The following is a 24,799-nucleotide window of genomic DNA, read 5'->3' as shown; positions in this document are numbered from 1 at the left end:
ATCATTCTGGTAGGTAGTAGGTAGTTCCTTCTCGCGATGTTGTGTTTCATGAGCTAACACAAATCTGGTTTTGAATAGTACTTAACTATTGCCAATAGAGATTAATCAATACATGAATAATTTACACATACTCTTTGTTAAAACTAGCACGTTAGAATAAAGACATCTTTGCAAGTCACAGTGGGGATGGTTCATGTAGTCTTTATTTGTGTTTAGTCTGGGCTACTTCCCTCACAGTTGACCTTTTTATCCAAAAGAGAAGCAGTCTCCAAAGATGAGCTCACTTATTGGTCTGAATCATGTGCAGAGTTGACAATAACACAAACCAAAAGGTGAGAAAAGTGTTTATAAATAAATGTAACTAAATAACTATAGACATCATTGGTTAGTATTTAATGCATGTCAAAAAAAGGTTAGAAGGCCAACCATGTCAATTTACTCCAAGTGGCACAAGAGACCATTTAGAATCTAATTTATACTATACTCAGGTGATGTTGGGGAAAATATTTGGCAACACCAATGTCTTGTAACCGATTTAGATTGACACAGGAACAAGGTTTAAACAGCCAGTACACATCCTGTCACAGCAGAGTAAAAGGGATAGGGGTCTAACTTCATCACAATTACCAAACTAATATCAAGGACACGCCACATACCAGTTCATGTCCATAGGTCGTATAAAAGACAGGTTGGGGAGAACAAGACTCACAAAGCAGCAAATACAGCAGTAAACCTTGTACATTACATCTGATTGGTCTCTTGACGTAAACCATATGTTCCTGTGTTTAAGTGCAAGTGTTGCCGGGTTAGTGCTGATCTCCATAGCACCATAACATCCTCACCCACATACAGACAGCGGTGTCCCATTCCTATATCATACGAAGCGACATATCACACCTGCCAAGCTCTGGAACAATCCTTCAATGTTTGGAAAGAGTCTGTGCCATTTGTCCTCAAGGAGCAGCCGTAGCATGACTGGGGGTTCAGTCTAGAGGAGGGCGGTTATCAATGAGTAGGTGGAGGTTGAAACAGGGCTTCATTGAGAGCACTGTTAAGATAGAGGGTGTTTGGGTGTAAGGGTAACATTAGTTCAGGTAGGGAAAGTTGCCCCAACTGGGTCGGTATTTTGAAATTATTTATTTATTATTTTATTTGGGACTTATTGCTCCTGTGCAAAGGGCAGGGAGGTGGGTAGCAGTTTACGACTGGAGTAGTAGATGCTTAATTGTAGTAGTTGTCTGGGTAGATTGAGTGGAGTAGTAGTGCATTTTTTTTACTGCCCGTTGGTAGCCTGTCTTTGCTGGAAGGCCTGCAGTTCCTGTTTGTACCAGTCTGGTGCTTCCGGACCACTCTTCCCCGACGGCTCGTGGTCGTAACCATAGGCAACAGTCAGCTCCTCATCCCTCTGCACCGCCTGCAGGGTGCGGACGCACTTGATGGGTCCAAAACGAGGGTGGACGAATCTGAGAAAACAAATGAACAACAGACAAGACGCGTTTTTAATAATGGAACATATACTAGTATAGAACATGACAGAATACATTAGGCTCGGACGATATATATCGTTTATACCAACGGTATGATTTTCAATACTGTAAAAAAACATTGTGGGTTTGGGGCACCCACGCCTCACGGGGGCTGCGTGCTACGCCACTGCTTATAATTATAAGTTAAGTATAACTAAGAAATAAATTATATCCAGCACAGGGCTCCAGCTATGAATTGGGTTTGCTACCTTACTTGCGAAGTGGTTAGATGTAAAGATCAAGCTTCATGGTTACAACAGACATTCAATCTCAAGATCCCTGTTGCCGAAATTGTTTTGTGCGTTTAATTATTATTAATAGCACACCCTGTGTGCACTTTCGGTTACACCGTATACCCCGGTGTGGTACAGAAATGGTATGAAAATCTGCAATGTAATGTATTCTCTCTTTACTCTTCAGAACATTGTACCCTCCTGAATATCATGTTGCTCTCAAGTTGGGTCATATTTGTTCCTGCTATGCTTGGATTATTCTCACGGGTCGTATTTGCAGTTTGGGGTGAAGGAGTGGTTGGCCTTGTGTCCCAGCGAGGCACAGTATCTGTCCATCTGGTGGAAGGGCTGTGGAACGTCGATCACAGTGTCCTCATCCAGGGAGATGGTATTCCCGTTCAGGGACCAATCCCTTGTGTCTACCTGGGAAGCACCGTTGGCAACACCACAAACAACAACAACAACAAAAACAACAAGTATTTAATTTGAAAATTAAGTTGTGTTTAGCACAGACATCTATATACACAGTATTTGGTTTGCCATGTGAATGATTATTGCCAATACCTGGTCTTTGTGAAAATTTTACATAACATTGCCTAGAGCTTAAGCTGGTTTTGCATGAACACACACACGTAAATAGTTAACCAAATAGCTAGCCAGACTATCTGCATTGACCATATTTGCATGAACTATTTTGACTCATCACGCACTGCTGTTATGTATTTTCTATTCTGTTGCCTAGTCACTTTACCCATACCAACAGTGGTTCCTCCTTTAAAATTTGCAGCGTGCTGCGGCGCAGCTTGCATGTTGCCGCAGAATTCTATGGCACGTTATTTAAGTGTGAACCACTGGTACCATTAATGCTAATTGGTGCTAGTTTGACCACCAGAAGGCATCTTTGAGAAGCATTTGATAATGACTGTACTAGAGAATGCGGACACGCGGGAGACAGGCGTTCAATTCCCCGACGGGGAGGAAGGAGTAGGCTGTCATTATTTACAATAATTTGTACTTAACGGATTCCATACGTGTTATTTCATAGTTGTGATGTCTTCCCTATTATTCTACAATGTAGAAAATAGTAAAACTAAAGAAAAACCCTGGAATGAGTAGGTGTGTCCAAACGTTTGACTGGTACTTGCTTAATTCATTAGATTAAGATTATGGTATTTCTATTCCAAAAAAAACCTTCTAGGATGGAACGGAAAATATGGCGCTGTACAATGTGACGGTCAGGAGTACTTTACTGGGCTATTTAGCTAAAGAATCGGTGTCGTGCGGGTAGGGCACGCTTGTGGGAGACTGGGGTTCAATTCTCCTGTCCTTGTAAAGAAGATTTTGTTCTTAACTGACTTGCCTAGTTAAAAGTTTCACTAAGAGCATAACATTTCTACAACCTAATTTTGTAATTCTAGTCTAACCAACACCCAAACGGAGATTCACCGAAAATAATTCTCATTGATTGCTTGTCTCAGAGCAGTGCGAAACGGTAGTAAAATTGTTGTAGGCTATTGCTTCTAACGTCAATATGCTCTTTAAATAAACAAGACCTAAACCACTTTTAACAGCACATTACTCAACACTGAGACTCATGTCGCCTACGTTAGGTCTACAGTATATTGAAAAATGTGACTACACCGAACAATTACATATAGAGGATGAGAATATTTCTGTAATTCAGTGATATTTATTCCCATAGTAAAACGTTATGAATCCATAACTAAATAAAAAAATCTAACTGCCAGAGTATTTTTATCATTTTATTAATGAAAGCATAAAGATGCCATTATTACACTGCTCAAAAAAATAAAAGGGAACACTTAAACAACAATGTAACTCCAAGCCAATCACACTTCTGTGAAATCAAACTGTCCACTTAGGAAGCAACACTGATTGACAATAAATTTCACATGCTGTTGTGCAATAGGAATAGACAACAGGTTGATATTATAGGCAATTAGCAAGACACCCCCAATAAAGGAGTGGTTCTGTTCTGCAGGTGGTGACCACAGACCACTTCTCAGTTCCTATGCATCCTGGCTGATGTTTTGGACACTTGAATGCTGGCGGTGCTTTCACTCTAGTGGTAGCATGAGATGGAGTCTACAACCCACACAAGTGGCTCAGGTAGTGCAGCTCATCCAGGATGGCACATCAATGCGAGCTGTGGCAAGAAGGTTTGCTGTGTATTTCAGCATAGTGTCCAGAGCATGGAGGCGCTACCAGGAGACAGGCCAGTACATCAGGAGACGTGGAGGAGGCCGTAGGAGGGCAACAACCCAGCAGCAGGACCGCTACCTCCGCCTTTGTGCAAGGAGGAGCAGGAGGAGCACTGCCAGAGCCTTGCAAAATGACCTCCAGCAGGCCACAAATGTGCATGTGTCTACTCAAATGGTCAGAAACAGACTCCATGAGGGTGGTATGAGGGCCCGACGTCCACAGGTGGGGGTTGTGCTTACAGCCCAACACTGTGCAGGACGTTTGGCAAATTCGCCACTGGCGCCCTGTGCTCTTCACAGATGAAAGCAGGTTCACACTGAGCACATGTGACAGAGTCTGGAGACGCCATGGAGAAAGTTCTGCTGCCTGCAACATCCTCCAGCATGACCGATTTGGTCGGTGGGTCAGTCATGGTGTGGGGGCATTTATTTGGGGGGGCCGCACAGCCCTGACTGCCATTAGGTACCGAGATGAGATCCTCAGACCCCTTGTGAGACCATATGCTGGTGCGGTTGGCCCTGGGTTCCTCCTAATGCAAGACAATGCTAGACCACATGTGGCTGGAGTGTGTCAGCAGTTCCTGCAAGAGGAAGGCGTTGATGCTATGGACTGGCCCGCCCGTTCCCCAGACCTGAATCCAATTGAGCTGGATCAGCCTGTAGTGTGGTTTTCCACTTTAATTTTGAGTGAGACTCCAAATCCAGACCTCCATGGGTTGATAAATTGGATTTCAATTTAAAAATATGTGTGATTTTGTTGTCAGCACATTAAACTATGTAAAGAAAAAAGTATTTAATAAGAATATTTAATTCATTCAGATCTAGGATGTGTTATTTTAGTGTTCCCTTTATTTTTTTGAGCAGTGTAGTTACATTGTTTTAGTTTGAACATGCAGACTGGCACTAAGAACAGAACAGCGGGAACGTTTCCCTAGTCAGCGCCATTATTAGTGCAATGCCCCTTAAATATTTTGGAGATTATTTCATTTTCAAATAACGTAAAATGAGCGAGAAAAAGGCCATTCTTGGACATGGGATGAGACATTGTTACTAATTTGTAAATAAAGCCAGTTAAACAGAAATAGTTATAAATGATTTTATAGGCAGAGAAACCAAAAACCTAGTCATCTCATGGGTCTCCCAGTCGAGGCCAGCACGGGTATTTGTAGCAACACAGCTTGCATTAGACCGTTGCGTCACTCAAGTGTAATCAGTGCTCTAACTCCCCATTGCGCTGGTCTGGAGCAATGAAGTGGTGATGCTGAGTACCGTACTAAACCACAAATTACCTAAGTCTCACGGTGTACGCTCGCAACTTTTAAAGGAGGAACCACGGTACATATCTATCTCAATTATCTTGTACCCCTGCACATTGACTTGGTACTGGTACCCCATGTATATAGCCAAGTTATCATTACACATGGTCTATTATTTCCTTGCGTTATTATTTCTCCCCCCTCTACATTGTTGGGAAGGGACCGTAAGTAAGCATTTCAATGTTGGTCTACACCTGTTGTTTACAAAGCATGTGACAAGTAACATTTGATTTGACACACAAACACAGCTCTGTCTCCCTCTTACCTCCGAGTGTGTGATGCGTACTCCGTTGTAAAAGGCCATTACAACATTGGCCTCAACATCCATCTTGGCAAACAAGCCTTCTCCTGCTCCTGAGATCAGCGAGTCTGCCACAAATACCCTGTGACACAACAGGGAATGAAGCTGCAAAACTGACTTCAGATCAGCTTCTCCCTTTTATACGATAGCCAACGGTAAACCAATAGGATAAGTCTATGCAAAAACAAATGTTTTAAAAATGGAAAACAGAAATATCACATTTACATAAGTATTCAGACCCTTTACTCAGTACTTTGTTGAAGCACCTTTGGCATTGATTACAGCCTGGAGTCTCCTTGGATATGATGCTACAAGCTTGGCACACCTGTATTTGGAGAGTTTCTCCAATTTTTCTCTGCCGTTCCTCTCAATCTGTCAGGTTGGATGGGGAGCCCAGCTGGGCCCCTCAAGGACATTCAGAGACTTGTCTTGAAGCCACTCCTGCGTTGTCTTGGCTTTTTGCTTAAGATCGTTATCCTGTTGGAAGGTGAACCGTCGGCCCATTCTGAGGTCCTGAGCACTCTGGAGTAGGTTTTCATCAAGGATCTCTGTACTTTCGTCTGTTCATCTCTCCCTTGAGCCGGACTAGTCTCCCAGTCCCTGGCGTTGAAAAATGTCCCCACAGCATGATGCGGTCACCGCCACACACTCTAGGAGCTCAGATGCAAAAATGCCATTACCAACGTTTCGACAGCCAAGCTGTCTTCATCAGGCTACACTTCACCATAGGGATGGTGCCAGGTTTCCTCCATACGTGGTGCTTGGCATCCAGGCAAAGGTTTTCAATTTTGGTTTCATCTTGTTTCTAAAGGCTTCTGTCTTCTGGATTCTGTCTGGCCACTACCATAAAGGCCTGAGTGCTGCAGATATGATTGGTAGAGTTTTGCAGATATGATTGGTAGAGTTTTGCAGATATGGTTCCCATCTCCACAGAGTGGGTCACTCTCTGTCAGAGTGACCTTCGGGTTCTTGGGCACCTCCCTGACCAAGGCTCTTCTCCCCCGATTGTTCAGTTTGGCCAGCTCTAGGAAGAGTCTTCGTGGCGCCAAACTTCTTTCATTTAAGATTTTTTTTAAATTTGACCTTTTACTAGGCAAGTCAGTTAAGAACAAATTCTTATTTTCAATGACGGCCTAGGAGCAGTGGGTTAACTGCCTGTCCAGGGGCAGAACGACAGAACGTCAGCTCTGGGATTTGAACTTGCAACCTTCCGGTTACTAACCCAACGCTCTAACCACTAGGTTGCCCTGCCGGCCCAGAATGATGGAGGCCAATGTGTTCTTGGGGACCTTCAATGCTGCAGACATTTTTTGCTTCCCTTCTCCAGATCTGTGCCTCGACACGATCCGGTCTCGGAGATTTATGGACAATTCCTTCGACCGCATGGCTTGGTTTTTGCACTGACATGCACTGTCAACTGTGTGCCTTTCCAAATCATATCCAATTAATTGAATTTACCACAGGTGGACTCCAATCAAGTTGTAGAAACATCAAGGATGATCAATGGAAACGGGATGCACCTGAGGTCAATTTCAAATCTCATAGCAAAGAGTCTGAATACCTGTAAATAATGTAAATAAGGTATTTTTTTTTTTTTTAAATAGAGAGATTTGCAAAAATGTTTTTTTTTAAAAACTGTCTTCACTTTGTCATTGTGGGGTATTGTGTAGATTGATGAGGACTTTTTATTTATTTAATACATTTTAGAATAAGGCTGTGATGCAACAAAATGTGGAAAAAGTCAAGGGGTTTGAATACTGTCTGAATGTACTGTACCTACCTTTTGCTTTCATAGGGGTCTGGAAGAAGAGTGTGGGTAGCGATACAGGTGGAAGTGGATTTATCATAAGAATACACAGGGCCTAAGAAAGAACAGGAAATGCTGAAAGTTTAGAAACCATATAGCATTATATTTGACTACCAGTTTACTTGTGCTGTGTCTCATGTCACTTACTGTCAGATGAAATGTCAAAGTGTGGTCTGGTGGTCTCCATGGAAACCAGGGCGGCGAGTCGAGCCTCGATCAGCTCCCCCTCCACGAAGCTCCCGTAGAGAGCCGTTTGGCCATCAGGGTAAACATACGCCACTGCTTTACCGGTCATCTCGCCATCCTCGTTCACCTGCCCAAATACACTGCCACGGTCCTGGACACACACACAGACAGCAATTAGTTGAGTGTTCACTCAATTCATTCTTCATTATTGAATATGGAAAAGCAACCAACTTTAGTGGTAGGTTCTCCTCCCTATAACATCTCAATGTAACTTGTGTAGTGTAACATAAGTTACAGGTGAGTATGATGACTCACAGGGTAATAGATCCAACACTCCCCACAGCGGCTGTTGTCTTTGTACTGGCCTTCAAACATCAGCCGGCCCTCAGAGTCAAACTCCTGTGCAGGGCCGTTGAGGTCCCCATCCATATAGGTCCCACGGAGGACCCCTCCATCCTCGTACGAGTATACCCCCTGACCCTGTAACGCATCGTCCACATAGAACCCCTCCAAGGTGCTGTGGAGGGGAGGAAGGGAGAGGGTTAATTAAGGCAAGGCAACGTAGCTTGATAAGAGCCTGACCGAGCGAGTGAGATCAGTCACACTTGAATGGACTGTGTATGCTTTTCTGTCATACCTGCCATCGAAAAAGAAGAACTTGCCCTTCCCATTCTTTTCTCCATGTGTAAAATGTCCTTCAAAGCGATCACTGGAGGAGAAGGTGACTGTACAGAACCCGTGAGGCTGGTCATCCTCATCCAGAGGGCCTGGATACGCACACACATCAGGATTGGAGAGGCACAAGACAGTTTACACTGGAGTTCAACAGCCTCCATTGCTACAAATCGTCTCGGAAAAAGAACCACACATTTAGGAGTCTGCATTATTGCCAATTCACTGTATTTGGGCCCAGTTTTTCAAAAGTTATCAGATGGGATTAAATGCATAGAATAAATAGAATGGATGACTCATCGACTTGAATGGGAACACCTGTTCTATTCCTATGCATTTAATCCTATCCAATTGGCAAAAACGACCAGATAACTTTTGAAAAACTGAGTCCAGATGATAAATGCACCCTTCGCTGTGCTTGCTGTCCTGATCCAGATCAAAGTCTGATAAATGCACCCTTCGCTGTGCTTGCTGTCCTGATCAAAGTCTGATGATATTCGGGCAACCTGACCACTTGTGTGCCATGGCAGCACCACTTCAGGGTTGGTAATAATATACCTTGCTTCTATTGGTTTCCAAAGCGACATTTCTTTCATCAACCAAAGGCACAATCCTAGTCATATAATATGACTAGGTTTGTGCCTCTGGCTAGTGAATAATGTTGATTTGTAAACGAAGAGAAATGGTGGTTTCAATGGCATATGAGTAATAATTCCCTCAACGTTACTATGGTCGGATTTTGGCTCGGCTACCACAAAGCAAGGTAAGACATGCCTTATTAAATTTGGTAAAACGTCCAGGTTTCAAACAATTACATAGAGTGTGTGCAGTAAATCATGTGTGGGTTGCGAAATGCACTGGCCTTTCTCTGCTCTTGTGATAATTTTAACTGAATGAGTAGCCTATGCCATCGAACCCTTTTTATGCGAGCGATCAGGACCACATCAACTAATATGAATTACTATTTGGGCCATGGAGTAGGAGCTTTAAGACTAGTTGGTTCTGAAGGTGTTGCAGACGAACCTAACGGTTGTCTGCTATATTTAATTATTTTAGTTTAACTCAACCCTAAACAAAATATAAGTAACCAGGTGCCAGCAACTACATATGGAATTGTCAACATGTACAAGAACTCGCACGCACGCGGTCGTCTGGCCCTATGCATAACGAATTACCCCTGATATTCCCTAAAAACAATGTTACTGCGTCAGCACATGTTGGCTGTGAATAACAAAAATATGTTCTAAAAGTAACAATTGTGTGACGTAAAAGAAAGTAGGCCTACGGTTAGTAGGTGTCACGGATTTAGCGCAGCACCTGATATGACAAACTTTAGGTCAAGTCTACAATTTTGGCAAACGTATCGACGTAGCCTACGCGTCCAGAGCGCACGCAAATCGTTTACAGTACAATGTAATACTTTTTCTAACTGCATTTTAACTCGGGTGTCAAAGCATATAAGCCCAGTTTTGTGTCGCAACTGCTGCCTCGCTCGCCCGAAGAGTGTGCTTCCATCGGAAATAAAGTCCCGGGCACGACGGGCCCACAACCCCTGTCAAAAACCCTAATATCAATTTGTTCATGGTATATTATGCGGAGAGTTTACCGGAAAATATGTAACAAAAAACGACGCATATACGTTTGTCAGCCTTTTCCGTACCTTCAACGACTTCTTCCATATCATCATCGCTGTCCATAGTGGCCCTTTCCGTTGATGACACGCGCAGAGAATTGACGTGTTGCGGTCGATTTTGTAATATTCTGCACTTCATCAACCACTACACTGCTTCCCTCAGCTCTTTCCTTCTTCTTCTTTAAAATGTTATGGCAGAATACACCTATAGGTGTATTGCCGCCACCTACTGTACCGGGTGTTGAAAGAAAACAAAAATAATATATTACATTGCGGGGAGACGGAGCATTCATCAACAAGATTCCTTGTAATGCCTCTGCAGAAAAGTTCAAGTCCCAAAAAACGCTCAATTGCACTCACAATCATGACAATTTTCTCCGATTCTATTTCCGTTTGCTCTGTGCAGTTGATAACCAAAGTAAACGCAACAAAGTTCACCTTCTTAATTAACATGGAACATGTCAGGATCCCTCTGTTGACAAGGAACATCATCTTGTGTCTCTACTCCTACTACTATTACTTCTTCAACTTCATGCCTTTCTCCCACTCTTCTCAATGCCTACGGGTGGGAGACATTCTGGACACCCCTTATTCTTGCCACCTCCATCTCCTTCTCCCTAACAGGACACTTTAGAAATTTGGGTGGATGTTTACCAACACAATTGCAGCATTTTGGCTCAGCTGGTATATAATACTTCTCCTGTCTACATCCAGTGCATTTGTAAAGTACAGTCCTGGCCAAAAGTTTTGAGAATGACACAAATATTAATTGTCACAATGTTTCTACTTCAGTGTCTTCAGATATTTTTGTCAAATGTTACTATGGTATACTGAAGTATAATTACAAGCATTTCATAAGTGTCAAAGGCTTTTATTGACAATTACATGAAGTTGATGCAAAGAGTCAATATTTGAAGTGTTGACCCTTCTTTTTCAAGACCTCTGCAATCCTCCCTGGCATGCTGTCAATTAACTTCTGGGCCACATGGCAGCTGATGGCAGCCCATTCTTGCATAATCAATGCTTGGAATTTGTCAGAAATGGTGGGGTTTTGTTTGTCCATCCGCCACTTGAGGATTGACCACAAGTTCTCAATGGGAAGTTTCCTGGCCATGAACCCAAAATATCAATGTTTTGTTCCCCGAGACACTTAGTTATCACTTTTGCCTTATGGCAAGGTGCTCCATCATGCTGGAAAAGGCATTGTCACCAAACTATTCCTGGATGGTTGGGAGAAGTTGCTCTCGGAGGATGTGTTGGTACCATTCTTTATTCATGGCTGTGTTCTTAATCAAAATTGTGAGTGAGCCCACTCCCTTGGCTGAGAAGCAACCTCACAAGGTCTCAGGATGCTTTACTGTTGGCATGACACAGGACTGATGGTAGTGCTCTCCTTGTCTTCTTCGGACAAGCTTTTTTCCAGATGCCCCCCGCACTGCTTCTTAACACAGCGCCGGAAGCCAGCCGCGTGGATAATTTCAGTTTGTCAAGGATATGTACGCCGAGGAACTGGGAGCTTTCCATCTTCTCCACTACGGTCCTGTCGATGTGGATAGGGGGGAGCTCCCGCTGCTGTTTCCTGAAGTCCATGATCAACTCCTTTGTTTTGTTGACATTGAATGAGAGGTTATTTTCCTGGCACCACACTCCCAGGGCCCTCACCTCCTCCCTGTAGGCTGTCTCGTCATTGTTGGTAATCAGGCCTACTACTGTTGTGTCATCTGCAAACTTAATGGTTGAGTTGGAGGCTTTTGAGGCAATGCAGTCATGGCTAAACAGGAAGTACAGAAGAGGGCTGAGCACGCATCCCTGTTGTTGAGTATCAGTGAAGTGGAGGTGTTTTTTCTTACCTTCATCACCTGGGGGCGGCCCATCAGGAAGTCCAGGACCCAGTTGCACAGGGCGGGGTTCAGACCCAGGGCCTCAAGCTTAATGATGAGCTTGGAAGATACTATGGTGTTTAATGCTGAGCTATAGTCAATGAACAGCTTTCTTACATAGGTATTCCTTTTGTCCAGATGGGATAGGATGGTGTGCAGTGCAATGGCGATTGCATCGTCTGTGGATCTATTGGGGCAGAAAGCAAATTGAAGTTGGTCTAGGGTGTCAGGTAAGGTAGAGAGTGATATGATCCTTGACTAGTCTCTCAAAGCACTTCATGATGACAGAAGTGAGTGCTATGGGGCGATAGTCATTTAGTTCAGATACCTTTGCTTTCTTGGGTGCAGGAACAATGGTGGATATCTTGAAGCATGTGGGGACAGCAGACTGGGATAGGGAGAGATAGACTATGTCCGTAAACACTCCAGCCAGCTGGTCAGTGCATGCTCTGAGGACGCGGCTAGGGATGCCGTCTGGGCCTGCAGCCTTGCGAGGGTTGACACGTTTAAATGTTTTACTCACATTGGCTGCGGTGAAGGAGAGCCCGCAGATTTTGGTAGCGGGACATGTCAGTGGCACTGTATTGTCCTCAAAGTGAGAAAATAAGCTGTTTAGTTTGTCTGGGAGAAAGATGTCGGTGTCCGCGATGGGGCTGGTTTTCTTCTGGTAGCAATGATTGATCCAGAATGCAGAGACTGGACATTAGCGAGTAGTATACTCGGGAGCAGTGAGCGATGTGCCCATCTACGGAGCTTGACCAGAAGACCGCTCCGTCTGCCCATTCTGCGGCGCCGTTGTTTAGGTCGCCTACTGTGATCCGAACCATTGTCCTGGGTGGTGGTCCAAACAGAGGATCCGCTTCGGGAAAGTCATATTCCTGGTCGTAATGTTGGTAAGTTGCCGTTGCTCTTATATGCAATAGTTCTTCCCGGCTGTATGTAATAAGAATTAAGATTTCCTGGGGTAACAGTGTAAGAAATAATACATTTAAAAAAACGAAATACTGCATAGTTTCCTAAGAATGCGAAGCGAGGCGACCATCTCTGTCGGTGCCATTCTGCTAGCGCCACCCCAGAGATAACACCATTTATAGACACCCTGCTTCGAAGATCCACACACTACACATTCCAATCTGACATCTTGAGGCGCAAAACACGCTTGTTCTGTTCCATAGAAACACACACCAAAAAAAGAATAGAGAGTTCAAACGGATCTCCCAGGTAACACAATCGATTCAAACCGTTATTCCAACCAATAAAAACTCATAACTAGATTTGGATTTACTACCACTTTACTTCTCTTATTTATTTTTGCATTCGCCCCTGTAATCAAATTCTTCTCACTCTCATCTCCACTCCACACGTCATCCGATTCAAACAGAACATCCACTTTACGCCATTTCCCTACCCAAAAAAACAGCTCTCTTTTCATCAGCTAAGAGCTAATTTATGCTTTATCCGAAAATGTGGTTAGAGGTGCCGTAAGGATGGTGTTATGCAATTGTGGAGGATCCGGAGGCACGTACAGGCCAAATTGAGGTTTGTACCGCACAGCCGTGCGCCTCTCAAATTTTGTAACAATGCGGATGTCTGCTTTATAGTGCGGCATTGACATGATTGGTTGATGGTAGGTGGGGGCGGGCGGTCCTGTATAAACACAAACTCACTTCCTTGACAACTTCCATCACACAGCTCTGCACTGCTCTGCAAAGCGCAAGAAGTATGAATGCCCTGACTTCTGCAGGGCTGTATCACTGCAAATTCTGAATGGTAATGCAGACGTTGGATTTAAGATGCTCTGACATCACCGATATTGAGCTGCATAGTGCCTGTCGATCACTATACAACCAAACCATGCGGTGGGGTCACTGGGCAAAGATCTAAAGAACATCAAATCACAGTGAGGTCATCATGTCACCTCCAACATTATCCAAGTTTTTCTGACAATATAGCCTACTACACTGAATGACTATAGCATTGCATACTGTATATAATACTGAATATTATGCATAATGTACAGAACCAGCGAGAGTGTGCAAAGCGGTCATCAAGGCAAAGGGTGGCTACTTTGAAGAATCTCAAATATAACATATATTTTGATTTGTTTAACACTTTTTTGGTTACTACATGATTTCACGTGTTATTTTAGAGTTTTGATGTCTTCACTATTATTATGCAATGTAGAAAAAAGTAAAAATAAAGAAAAATCCTTGAATGAGTAGGTGTGTCCAAACATTTGACTGGTACTGTATATAGGTCTACTATATTTTTATTTTTTCTATCAGAAGTGGACTTCCACCTGTTTTCACCAAGCTTCCTGAAACAACCTCTCCTCAATATTATGGGCGGGCTATAGACATTTTGCTCTGGGGCATTCATAATACAAGAACATACTTGTTGACAATGGGTGTGACTTGACTTTCCCTAAGGAAGTTACTCAAACCAACCCTGAGTTTATAACAGTGGGGCAAACCGTATCTCTCTTAGGCTAAAACTATACTCAAATCATGACTACAGAAATACCCGTTCTGCTGGCTGCCGTGTCTCTGTTTTCTGCCCTTCAAATGGGTAAGCAAACTAAACTTTCAGGCCTTACCCTGTAATATGGTTGACTATACGGATATCTATGACCCTGCTTATTGGAACAGACCCATGAAGGCCTACATTGTGTAACTATATAATTTTGAGTTTGTAAGATTGAAGTGTTGTTTGGGCATCTTCTTCAGGGTACCTGGCGAGACAGGTGGGGCTGGCGAGAATGACACACAAGGTCATGCCACCCACTGTCACTGGACCACCGGAGTTTGAGAGAACATTCCGGGCACAGTAAGATTTCTAAACATCATTTTAGATTAAATGTTGTGTCTGCATAACTCAATTCTGATGTGTGTGTGTCCTATTGCATCCCTAGTCAGAACAATGTTGAGTTGTACCCAGTCTTCCTAGTGGTGCTGTGGACTTCTGGACTGCTCTTCAGTGAAGGTAATTCTGCATGTTTTAGAGCATTCCTTACATTTTGCACCATAAAATACCCTTACATACTGTACATTTGTGTCTTCCTAGTGCTTGCTGTTCTTGGAGGTGTTGTGTATATGGTGGCTCGGCACATGTATTTCAGTGGATACGTAATGTCCACTAAAAAAAGGTAGGATTGCTTGAAAAAGTGAACATGGCTTAATCTGTACCATACCTTCCCCTGTTAATGAATATGTGAACTGGACTCTAATGCAGCTTTCTTTGTATTTCTAGGTTGCCTGGGTTTTACCTGACTTTGGGTGCCTTATTCTTCTTGTCTGTGCTGAGCACCATTGGTATTCTTCATGGCATTCTCCTTGAATACTTTTACAAAATAGTTTCTATGATGGTAACACATTAGCAATGAATATTAACAAATGGATAGGGAAAATGCCATGGTAGTGACGTTTATGTTTTGTGCTATACAATTGTGAAACTCCTAAATAAAAATCATGTTTGACCATGCTTTTTCCAGTGTGTCAAACTGTCAAGTCAAAGCAGAGCAATAGCAAATATTGTAACACTTCGAAAACACCGACAAGAGTCTTTACATTTTGGGACACCAGAATTACAGTAATTTCCAATGAAACGCTGCGTTTGCCTTTCAGCATTGCTTTGCAGAGGCAGTTTTAGTGCATTCGGTGTGGTGCATTCATTGGATTTATCGAAGTATGCTCAAACTGTATGCGTAGACCGCTTGACAGAATGATAGCAGAAGGTGAATGTTGAACTTTTGTTGTATATATATCCAGATGATGCTGCATACTATTGTGCGCAAAACACTGTCGGTGTGTTCGAAGCGTATGCAAATGCGTTAGTAGCTACTGTAGCTCAATTATGCTCAGATTTTAATAATCAGTCAGTCTTACGTCATCCCCCAGCGGACACACGTGGCACGTCATCACACGAATGTGGCGCTTGACACATTGAACAGGATTGTTCTATTTTTCTTGTCATTTTCCATTTCAGCACAACATTCAATAATTTTCTTGGTCTTTGTGGGTAAGTAAGTAAGTTACATATTTTCTGTCAATGTCGACTTGTGCTGTTTTAATGGTTTTGTAGAAAGTATTGTTCTGGGTAGCAAATAAGAGGTCTGTCAGGGTTTGTTATTGTTTCGCCAGCTGGCCTCTGTCGGCGTAGCTAGCAAGATTAGCTAACCGGCCAGCTAGCCTGCTAACGTGGCTAACTTTGATGCTTAGCCTGGACGCCGGTAGAGGAACATGATTTATAACCTTACCGGTAGCATAACACCTTTGGGTGGACAAGTGTTTCTAAATGTGCTTTTTGTGATTACGGGCAGAAAACCATTCTTTAGCTAACACTAGCTAGCTACTATACTTGCTAAGGTAACGTTACCTAGCTAACGTTATCTCGTTATCTGTCTGTTCAAAGCTAGGGTTAGGGTAATAATAGGGTAACGTTAATAGTATTGAAGGCAGCAAGTGTTATATTATGTAAATAAATTAAAGGGGACATCTGCAGTTCAAACAACATCCGGTCCCCGCCACTGTTTTGGCAAACAGCTGAGGAATGGGGCTGGAGAAATGTAACCACTCTCATATTCAGAGACGGAGCTATGCAAAGACTGACCATCCATGATATCCTTGGCACAGTTGGTAGAGCATGGCTCTTGCAAACACCAGGGTTGAGTGTTCGATTCTCAAGGGGACCAGTACGAAACAAGTATCAATGTATGTACTCACTCTGGATAAGAGCATCTGCTAAATTACACAAATGTAAATTTAATGCAAGGACTGACTGTCCAATAATTAAAGGGTATAGCTATATCATTACATTTTAAAATCCAAAAATGTATGTACCAATCCCAAGATTTCCCCTTTAAAGCAGCTGAAAGGAAATCTTGAAATGTTGCCTACAACTAACTTAAACAGAAGTGGAAGTGTACCACTTGGCTGGCAGAATGAACGGAGCAGTGGGGGAACAGTGCCATCAAATGTAGGCCTACGAGTAGGGACTGTTGCATTGATTTGATTGAATAATTTACAGCAAGTCATTCAATCCTAAAACTGTTATTAATCAATCCACACATGCAGGCACCATGTTGTCACAAACCTCTACTTTTCTGAACTACATAATATAGTTGAAGAGGTCAGTCATGGGGTCATTGAACCTTGCCTTACATCCCATTCCTTCACATTTTTTGTTGTCCACTTCCAGTGTCCTTGCAAGTCGCAGCCCTGCATTCCAAAAAGGAAGACGAGTACTTCGCCATGAGCTCCGATGGGGACGGTAAGAGACAAACACTTCTGGGAAATGTGCAATGCCAGCAGCATTTGATTCCTGTGGACGTGTTTGCAAATAAATTCACTGTGTTTGTGTTTGTAGGTGACATGGAGAATCAGGCTGAGCTGGAAGAAAAGACTAGGCTTATAAACCAGGTGTTGGAGCTTCAGCACACTCTAGAAGGTGAGACATCTGGATGTGTGCAGACAGACAGGCGAATGCAGCAGTAAATTGTTAGTTATTGCAGTTCCTTGAAAATCATTGTTGTCATTGTCAGACCTGTCGTCGCGTGTGGACGCAGTGAAGGAGGAGAACCTGAAGTTGAAGTCTGAGAACCAGGTTCTGGGTCAGTATATCGAGAACCTCATGTCTGCCTCCAGCGTGTTCCAGACCACTGACACCAAGAGCAAACGAAAGTAAGCGACCAGCCAGGAACCCCCAACCCCCCTTAACCAACCCACCTCCCCTGGCCCCCTCTACCTTCAACCAAATCCCTCATAACCCATATACCACCCCATAACCGCCCCCAAACTACAGCTGGTAGAGTTTATGCCTTTGTCATCATGACAACCCTAGACCCTTCCCTCACTTTGCTCCCTGTAAGATTTTTTCAGTGAAGCTCAATTTTCCATTTTTACGTTGGGTTACTTTTTCCCTTTTGTATTTGTTACAGTATTGCTGTCATTGTTGCACAGTTGTTGTATGCAAAATGATGTTATTTTGTGGTGTATACGTTTATTATCTGTCACTACACAACCTCACCTGGAGGAAGAGACAAGGGAACTGTGTCATTTCAGATTGCCTTGTAGTTTAGGTTGCAAAATTCTGTTAACTTTCCCCAAATTCTCAGGTTTTCCATTAATTCCGGTTGGAGTATCCCCAGATTTCCTGCTTAATCTTTTTCTGGAAAACCAGGGAATTTGGGGAAAATTACTGGAATTTTGCAACCCAAAGGCTAAATCATTTAGATTTAGATCAATTTAGATTGTCATGTTTTAATATTGTTAGTCATCAATATTATTAGACTATGGTTTTAGTTCTAGGCTCAATTGCAATGATGATTACTTCTCTCCAATGCCAAAGTTTTCCTCAAACAATTTGTTAAAGCAGAGCTCAGCCCTTGTATTGTCTCACATATATTGTCATTAAATTAATCATTTGGGGCTTGCTAATATGTGTCACTGGTGGATAAAGTTAATTCATTGCATTTGTGATCCAGAGGAAGTCACCCTAAACCTGCCGTGTATGTATTGCGTTGCCGGTGTGTACATTTGACCATTATGTTGCTCTTTTCAAATACATTTGTTTTAATAAAACTGTTTTGCCTTTTTGATTGAGTGCCTGTAGTGGTATTCCTCTCCCCTGGTGTAGTCTCTTCATAGTCCTCTCACTAAACTATATCTCCATCTTCCACCCTTCCACAGGGGCTCTAAGGGTGCCCGGAAGGACAAATGAGGCACAGCCAACTTTTGAGTTTTGACATTCTGCATCTCATTGTCAGGTCATGCTGTAAATGTATCTGTTGAAATGTAAAGGTATTGTATGTCAGCAGCTAACAAGGCTCAGTATCTCACAACAATCTGGAACATGTTCTTATAGTTAACATTATATTTCAAATTCTGGCACACTCTGCTGGGGCCTGTTGTAGCCTGATATTCAGTTGACATACAAATCCCTAGATTGAAGGTCATTCCCTTTTTAAGGTCAATCCATTGAATAAGAGGAATTTCTCTGGGAGATTCTCAATTTGGAAAAAGTATGTCCTCTCCTCAAATCCTCAGTCCTCCATGAGCTGGAAACTGATTAGTGGAGGAGTTTGCCCTTCTCCTTGATTGCCTCCTCCAGCTGATGATACCCGGATGTATTCTCCCACCGGCTAACGAGGAAGTGTTTTCAAATCCGGAGGAGAGGAAAACTAATTAAGAATCTCCCCATATATGCTCCATAGAAGTGATTGTTGAGTTGACCCAGCTGCTATACTCGTGCAGTAGTAGTGCCCCTGCTGGGGAACATTAGCTGTGACCTGAATGAGCAAATGCTATTCATCAACTTGGTCACATCTGTGAATATAAGTACGTCAGTAATGTCAGACAATGTTCTTGTTTGTAGAGAGTAGAGGTAACCTGTGTTTTTTGTCTGCTGTAAGGGTTGGGAAAGAATGAGAATTTGCCAAGCAGTTAAATTCTTATACACATTCAAGAATGTTTTCATGTTTGTTCTTTATTAACAGCACATAGTAACACATGTACTGTATATACATTTGGAGTGGCTGCTCTCCAGTGATCCCCATTGAAACTAGCAGTTCAGTACCAGAAACACAACAGAAGATTTACATAGAAATCCACCTATGGCAAGAAAGCTACTTGAGGAATGAACCTGATCTACAGCATTTTGGCCAGAGACATGAACTCACACACACTTGCGCAAACAGTGTCAATAATACACTAATACAAACAATTGTACCAGTCCATAATTTTTCTCACACACAACACAGTACATTGCATCCATTACTCACCGAGGGTATCAATCCATTCACCTCTCACTGAACCTATCTTTCTTACACGATCATAGCCCTGTACATGTTAATCATGTTATCCCTCTAGAGAACTGAGACTAAAGCCACAGCTGAAAGCTGGTGCCCAGTACAAAGTCTTCCACAAATGTAGAAGTGCTCAAGTTGATCGACAAACTAATTTAGGAACAGAAAAACACACTTTCTCCTCCAGATTCACAGTATAGTCAAAGGTTGAACAATACTCCGTTGTGCGTAAAGAGAACGTCCAGAGTGTGTGTCTATGTGCTTCCATACAGTATAAGGTAAGGCGCTTGGAGGAACTGCATTGACTGTATGTCCAATAGAGGTCACTGTTGATCCAGGTGTGGAGTTACATGCGAGCAGCGCATGCCCTCCAAGGTGTCTCCTATCTCTTCCCCTTAAAGTTGAATAAATATCTGACAGACAGAGAAGAATGAGTGTTAACCCAACCTTAGCTGATGTAATCCTGCAGTGTGTTCAATTCAAACTGTCACCACTCATTACATAAGTACACAGACACACTATTGTATCCCTAACCCCCCCCTCTCCCCCCAAGTTATTACTAATTAACATAATGAATGCTTAACATATTTATGTTTTCCCATTCTCTACTTGTGACACTCACTTGTGTACGGGTGGTCACTTGACTAGTTACTGAATGTTATGGTTTGTTCTCATATCTGTTTATAGCGGTTGACGTCAGAGCTACTGAAGGTACCAAGGACACATTGTTATTGTGAATAAATTCACAGAGATCCCTCTAAGTTTAGAGAGGGAACTAGGTAGGAATGTGACATGTTTTTCTAGTGAAACAAGTCCTCTTCCTCTTTCGGTGGAGCACCTAGAAGCAGTTTCAAAACACCTTTAAATCTATTCAATCATTGAGACTGACTAATAAAACAACTATTTCCTGTCACTTCCTCACTCACACACACACACACACACACACACACACACACACACACACACCTCACCTCGCTGAGCAGAACCCACATGTCAGAGTCGCTTTGTACCAGTAGACGTAATGCAGAGATGGGCTGCATCTGTGCGTCTATCTGTCCCTCAGCCACTCCATCCACAAAGCAACCTACAAACATGACTCAAACATTTAAAACATATCAGTCACCTGAATGTAGCATTATTCTGAACACCTGCCAGAATATACAGTATATTATAACAGTACAACCAGTCATGTACAAAACAGCCCACAGTGGGACATAGCCCGTTGGCAAACTGGGCATAGAAATAGCATTCATGGCATGGGTACATTCATTATGGCTGCTGATCCATACATCATGGTACCTTGACTTGAAGGGGAGTGATCATTTCTAGTCATTGCATTTCTATGATTCAGAATCATCCTGATACACAGAACAACAATTTGATGGAGCTGTGTCTGCCTCTGACAAGTGTTTGGGTAATAATATGAGATGGGAGTATTTCCCCTTACGCTGGGCTCTAAATAGATTTTCCTGGTCACGTCATATGTTCAGTAAAAACTCCTGTCCTAGTAATAATATAGAATATTGAAACTCATGTACCAATCACTATGAAGCCTCCATAAGATCCTTTGTATTGAGGAGACTGGCCACCCACCAGTCTGTCTCTCACTGAGCTCTGGAGAGGAAAAACACACATTACACCATGTTATAATAAATGTTCTCTCTAAACTGTGCACGCTTGCAGTATCCCAGAGTTTGCTGCACAGTCCCCTGGGACTATCAGCCCACAGAGAGAAGCATGAGATTGAACTTCACTCAACTTTCAAGAGCAGTGGTCACCAACCGGTCGATGACCAAACAATTCTGTAAAAAAAACAACGATAAAGCCTTATGTTCTTATTTAGTTTTTATTCGTCTCGGGCTGTTGGTGATAGGTGCACCCGATTCAGCTGCCCTGCGCACCAGGTAGGCGAACTGTTTCCATTTTGAACTATTTCATGTGTCTGAACTCTGCCTTCCCGGTGGGCCCAGAGAGCAAATCAAGTGCACTATTGAGTTAGAGTGGCTTGCGAAAGTATTCACCCCCTTGGCATTTTTCCTATTTTGTTGCCTTACAACCTGTAATTCAAATGTTTTTTGGGGATGGTTTGTATCATTTTATTTACACAACATGCCTACCACTGAAGATGAAAAATATTTTTTATTGTGAAACAAACAAGAAATAAGACAAAAAAAGAAAACTTGAGCGTGCATAACTATTCACCCCCCCAAAGTCAATACTTTGTAGAGACACCTTTTGCAGCATTTACAGCTGCAAGTCTCTTGGAGTATGTCTTTATAAGTTTGGCACATCTAGCCACTGGGATTTTTGCCCATTCTTCAAGGCAAAACTGCTCCAGCTCCTTCAAGTTGGATGGGTTCCGCTGGTGTACAGCAATCAAAAAGTCATACCACAGATTCTCAATTGGATTGAGGTTTGGGCTTTGACTAGGCCATTCCAAGACATTTAAATGTTTCCCCTTAAACCACTTGAGTGTTGCTTTAGCAGTATGCTTAGGGTCTTTGTTCTTATGGAAGGTGAACCTCCGTCCCAGTCTCACATCTTTGGAAGACTGAAGCAGGTTTTCCTCAAGAATTTCCCTGTATTTAGCGCCATCCATCATTCCTTCAATTCTGACCAGTTTCCCAGTCCCTGCTGCTGAAAAACATCCCCACAGGGATAAGGTTCTCGGGGTGTTGAGAGGTGTTGGGTTTGCTCCAGACATAGCATTTTCCTTGATGGCCAAAGAGCTCCATTTTAGTCTCATCTGACCAGCATACCATCTTCCATATATTTGGGGAGTCTCCTACATGCCTTTTGGCGAACACCAAATGTGTTTGCTTATTTCTTTCTTTAAGCAATGGCTTTTCTCTGGCCACTCTTCCATAAAGCCCAGCTTGGTGGAGTGTACGGCTTAATGTGGTCTTATGGACAGATACTCCAATCGCCACTGTGGAGCTTTGCAGCTCCTTTAGGGTTATCTTTGGTCTCTTTGTTGCCTCTCTGATTAATGCCCTCCTTGCCCGGTTTTGGTGGGCGGCCCTCTTTTGTCAGGTTTGTTGGGGTGCCATATTCTTTCCATGTTTTAATAATATATTTAATGGTGCTCTGTGGGATGTTCAAAGTTTCTGATATTTTTTTATAACCAAACCCTGGTCTGTACTTCACCACAACTTTGTCCCTGACTTGGAGAGCTCCTTGGTCTTCATGGTGCCGCTTGCTTGGTGGTGCCCCTTACTTAGTGGTGTTGCAGACTCTGGGGCTTTCAGAACAGGTGTATATGAACTGAGATCATGTGACAGATCATGTGACACATAGATTGCACACAGGTGGACTTTATTTAACTAATTATGTGACTTCTAAAGGTAATTGGTTGCACCAGATCTTATTTAGGGGCTTCATAGCAAAGGGGTGAATACACATGCACGCACCACTTTTCTGTAGTTTTTTTTTTTAAATAAAATTTTATTACATTTTTGAAACAACTTATTTTTTCATTTCACTTCACCAATTTGGACTATTTTGTGTATGTCCATTATATGAAATTCAAATAAAAATCTATGTAAATTACAGGTTGAATGCAACAAAATAGGAAAACGGGGGATGAATAATTTTGCAAGGCACTGTACCTCTGGCCAATCGGATGGCTCAGATGACTATGTCTGTCTGCAGTAACGAAGCAGGCATAAAAGAAAGCGACATCAAAGATGATACTGTGAGTTTTCAAAACGTTTAAAACCAAGACCAGAGAGAGACTGTCAACGAATACACCAAAGAGCTGCTGTTTTTATGAGTGAGTTCATGTTTAAGTCCTTCTCAGCACTGTCAACAATTTGTATTTAACACTTTTATAAGCCATAAAATGTGTGTTCTTCCTATTTCCACTCAGCGCTACAACAAGCACTGCAGCAGGAATAGCAGTAATAAATTAGTAGCAAAGTGTATCTATAGGCTTGCATTGTTGTTATTATTATTAGAGTTGTTATTATTAATAACAACATGAATTTGTGCATGAGGCAGAAATAATGCAGTGCGAGTTTCGCCATCAGAGTTTCGGCGTCAGCTGGAAGACGGTGTCCCTTTTTGGTCTGTGTCAGGGGAGGAAAGGGAGAGTGGAGGGATGTTGAGAGGCGAACCCTCAGTCTGCTGCTCTCTCCCTCCACTGAGACTGACCATCAGATCGAGGCACCATCAGCCCAGTAAAATAAAAAGCAAATTATTTAAATGTATGCTCACTCAGCTGTGCTTCACAAGTAATACAACAACGAATCTATTACCAGTGTGATCATATGCTGTAGCCTACCTCAAGTTTTGAAATAGATTCTTTTTAAATGTCCCGAACAACAATGCATTGGCAGGACAATTCAAGCAAAGCCAATATGCGGTGATAGTGTATTGTGCCTAAAGCTTACTGCACAAACCTCATTGCTACTGTACGGATAATGTTGCATAGGCTTATATTTTTTTAAGTAATGTTAAAAAAAGAGCGGTAGATCTCGGCTTGCATTTTGATTCAAAGTGATCTTGACTCAGAAAAGGTTGGTGACCACTGTTCTAGAGTTTTCCCTGTTAATACTGTCAATGTTTCCTTTTACTGTGGCAATTGTGATCGAATCAATGCAATATTAGCCACTTTCAATGCAAAATACCGAAACAAAACTAACTATTCAAAAGATTTTGTTGTCGGCAGAACACATCGGAGTAGGATTCTATTGCACTGACACGCACTACTCAGCCTGTACTCTACACAGACCGGTGTGGAATAAACAAATCAGAGTTGCAGTAGCCCTATATGCAATTAGACCAATGCCATAAATGGATCTGTGCCAGTTACTTTGAACTGGACTGGGTTTACAGCATGAGCAGTCGTGAGTAGATGCACTTGTTTAGGGATCAAAGCTAAAGCTGCACATAGGTACATGTGCACATTTTATTCATATCCTTTGCTAGTTAGTGAGTTATTAGCCCAGTTATAGATCATTTGTAGTCAGCAATAGGGGAGTGACTGCTTTCTACTAGTGCCCAAAACATGTACATTTCTAGACATCTTTGAAAAGCGAGTCAGATAAAGAAAGTTTTTTTGGTCTTAAAGGGGCACTGTTGTATTTTCAGACAGGCTTGAATAAGCCAATAGGCAGAGGGAAGCATCATTTGTCTGATTCTCTGGAATAATGCTATGGGAATAATAATGCATTTTATTTTGTAAAGTGGTTTCTTGTATCAAACAACACAACAACATGTTC

At 42.5% G+C, this 24,799-nt stretch overlaps 4 protein-coding genes across 7 annotated transcripts in view; 2 read left to right on the top strand and 2 right to left on the bottom strand.

Annotated features, from left to right (window-relative positions):
• Positions 1-185: 185 nt before the first annotated feature.
• Positions 186-10,089, bottom strand: setd7 (SET domain containing 7, histone lysine methyltransferase). Its single transcript, XM_035764791.2, has 8 exons — positions 9,924-10,089; positions 8,229-8,358; positions 7,907-8,108; positions 7,553-7,742; positions 7,379-7,460; positions 5,563-5,680; positions 2,025-2,182; positions 186-1,463 (listed from the first exon to the last, which is right to left on the bottom strand). Exons 1-8 carry the CDS (start codon positions 10,033-10,035, stop codon positions 1,274-1,276), a joined length of 1,182 nt encoding a protein of 393 aa, XP_035620684.1. The 5' UTR covers positions 10,036-10,089; the 3' UTR covers positions 186-1,273.
• A 4,055-nt stretch (positions 10,090-14,144) lies between these two features.
• On the top strand, positions 14,145-15,256 carry mgst2 (microsomal glutathione S-transferase 2). Its single transcript, XM_035764764.2, has 5 exons — positions 14,145-14,344; positions 14,503-14,602; positions 14,688-14,758; positions 14,840-14,921; positions 15,026-15,256. The coding sequence occupies exons 1-5, from the start codon at positions 14,284-14,286 to the stop codon at positions 15,150-15,152; spliced, it is 441 nt and encodes a 146-aa protein (XP_035620657.1). The 5' UTR covers positions 14,145-14,283; the 3' UTR covers positions 15,153-15,256.
• Positions 15,257-15,395: 139 nt separating this feature from the next.
• Positions 15,396-18,371, top strand: LOC118377831 (short coiled-coil protein B). 2 transcript variants are annotated; one of them, XM_035764780.2, is made up of 4 exons: positions 15,396-15,793; positions 16,973-17,044; positions 17,141-17,221; positions 17,316-18,371. In XM_035764780.2, exons 2-4 carry the CDS (start codon positions 17,026-17,028, stop codon positions 17,456-17,458), a joined length of 243 nt encoding a protein of 80 aa, XP_035620673.1. In that variant the 5' UTR covers positions 15,396-15,793; positions 16,973-17,025; the 3' UTR covers positions 17,459-18,371. The 2 variants fall into 2 exon arrangements, with proteins under 2 accessions (XP_035620673.1, XP_035620667.1); XM_035764774.2 differs by having other exon boundaries at positions 15,396-15,801.
• An 867-nt stretch (positions 18,372-19,238) lies between these two features.
• The window catches only part of LOC118377806 (alpha-1,3-mannosyl-glycoprotein 4-beta-N-acetylglucosaminyltransferase B-like), a 29,446-nt gene continuing 23,885 nt past the window's right edge, over positions 19,239-24,799 (bottom strand). For 2 of the 3 annotated variants that reach the window (XM_052509842.1, XM_035764753.2), the window contains exons 13-15: positions 21,116-21,191; positions 20,549-20,661; positions 19,239-19,990 (exon numbers count right to left, since the gene is read on the bottom strand). In XM_052509842.1, coding sequence (XP_052365802.1) covers positions 19,973-19,990; positions 20,549-20,661; positions 21,116-21,191 — 207 coding nt within the window. In that variant the 3' untranslated portion in view covers positions 19,239-19,972. The remainder of the gene's footprint in view (positions 19,991-20,548; positions 20,662-21,115; positions 21,192-24,799) is intronic. The other variant, XR_008119619.1, reaches the window with a different exon arrangement.

This window comes from Oncorhynchus keta, chromosome 4 (genome assembly GCF_023373465.1).
Source record: "Oncorhynchus keta strain PuntledgeMale-10-30-2019 chromosome 4, Oket_V2, whole genome shotgun sequence".
NCBI lineage: Eukaryota > Metazoa > Chordata > Actinopteri > Salmoniformes > Salmonidae > Oncorhynchus > Oncorhynchus keta.
Note: the sequence above shows the minus strand (reverse complement) of the source record. Positions and strands in the feature narration are given on the sequence as shown.

Excerpts from the sequence above, each read along its gene's own strand:
- setd7 (XM_035764791.2), bottom strand. The coding sequence starts at position 10,035 with ATGAAGTGCAGAATATTACAAAATCGACCGCAACACGTCAATTCTCTG. Across the intron at positions 7,461-7,552 it reads CTTTGACATTTCATCTGACA|GCCCTGTGTATTCTTATGAT; the intron begins GTAAGTGACATG and ends GTTCTTTCTTAG. Across the intron at positions 5,681-7,378 it reads GACCCCTATGAAAGCAAAAG|GGTATTTGTGGCAGACTCGC; the intron begins GTAGGTACAGTA and ends GTTGTGTCACAG.
- LOC118377831 (XM_035764774.2), top strand. Across the intron at positions 17,045-17,140 it reads CATGAGCTCCGATGGGGACG|GTGACATGGAGAATCAGGCT; the intron begins GTAAGAGACAAA and ends TTGTGTTTGTAG. Across the intron at positions 17,222-17,315 it reads GCTTCAGCACACTCTAGAAG|ACCTGTCGTCGCGTGTGGAC; the intron begins GTGAGACATCTG and ends TGTCATTGTCAG.
- mgst2 (XM_035764764.2), top strand. The coding sequence starts at position 14,284 with ATGACTACAGAAATACCCGTTCTGCTGGCTGCCGTGTCTCTGTTTTCT. Across the intron at positions 14,603-14,687 it reads GAGAGAACATTCCGGGCACA|TCAGAACAATGTTGAGTTGT; the intron begins GTAAGATTTCTA and ends TTGCATCCCTAG. Across the intron at positions 14,759-14,839 it reads TGGACTGCTCTTCAGTGAAG|TGCTTGCTGTTCTTGGAGGT; the intron begins GTAATTCTGCAT and ends GTGTCTTCCTAG.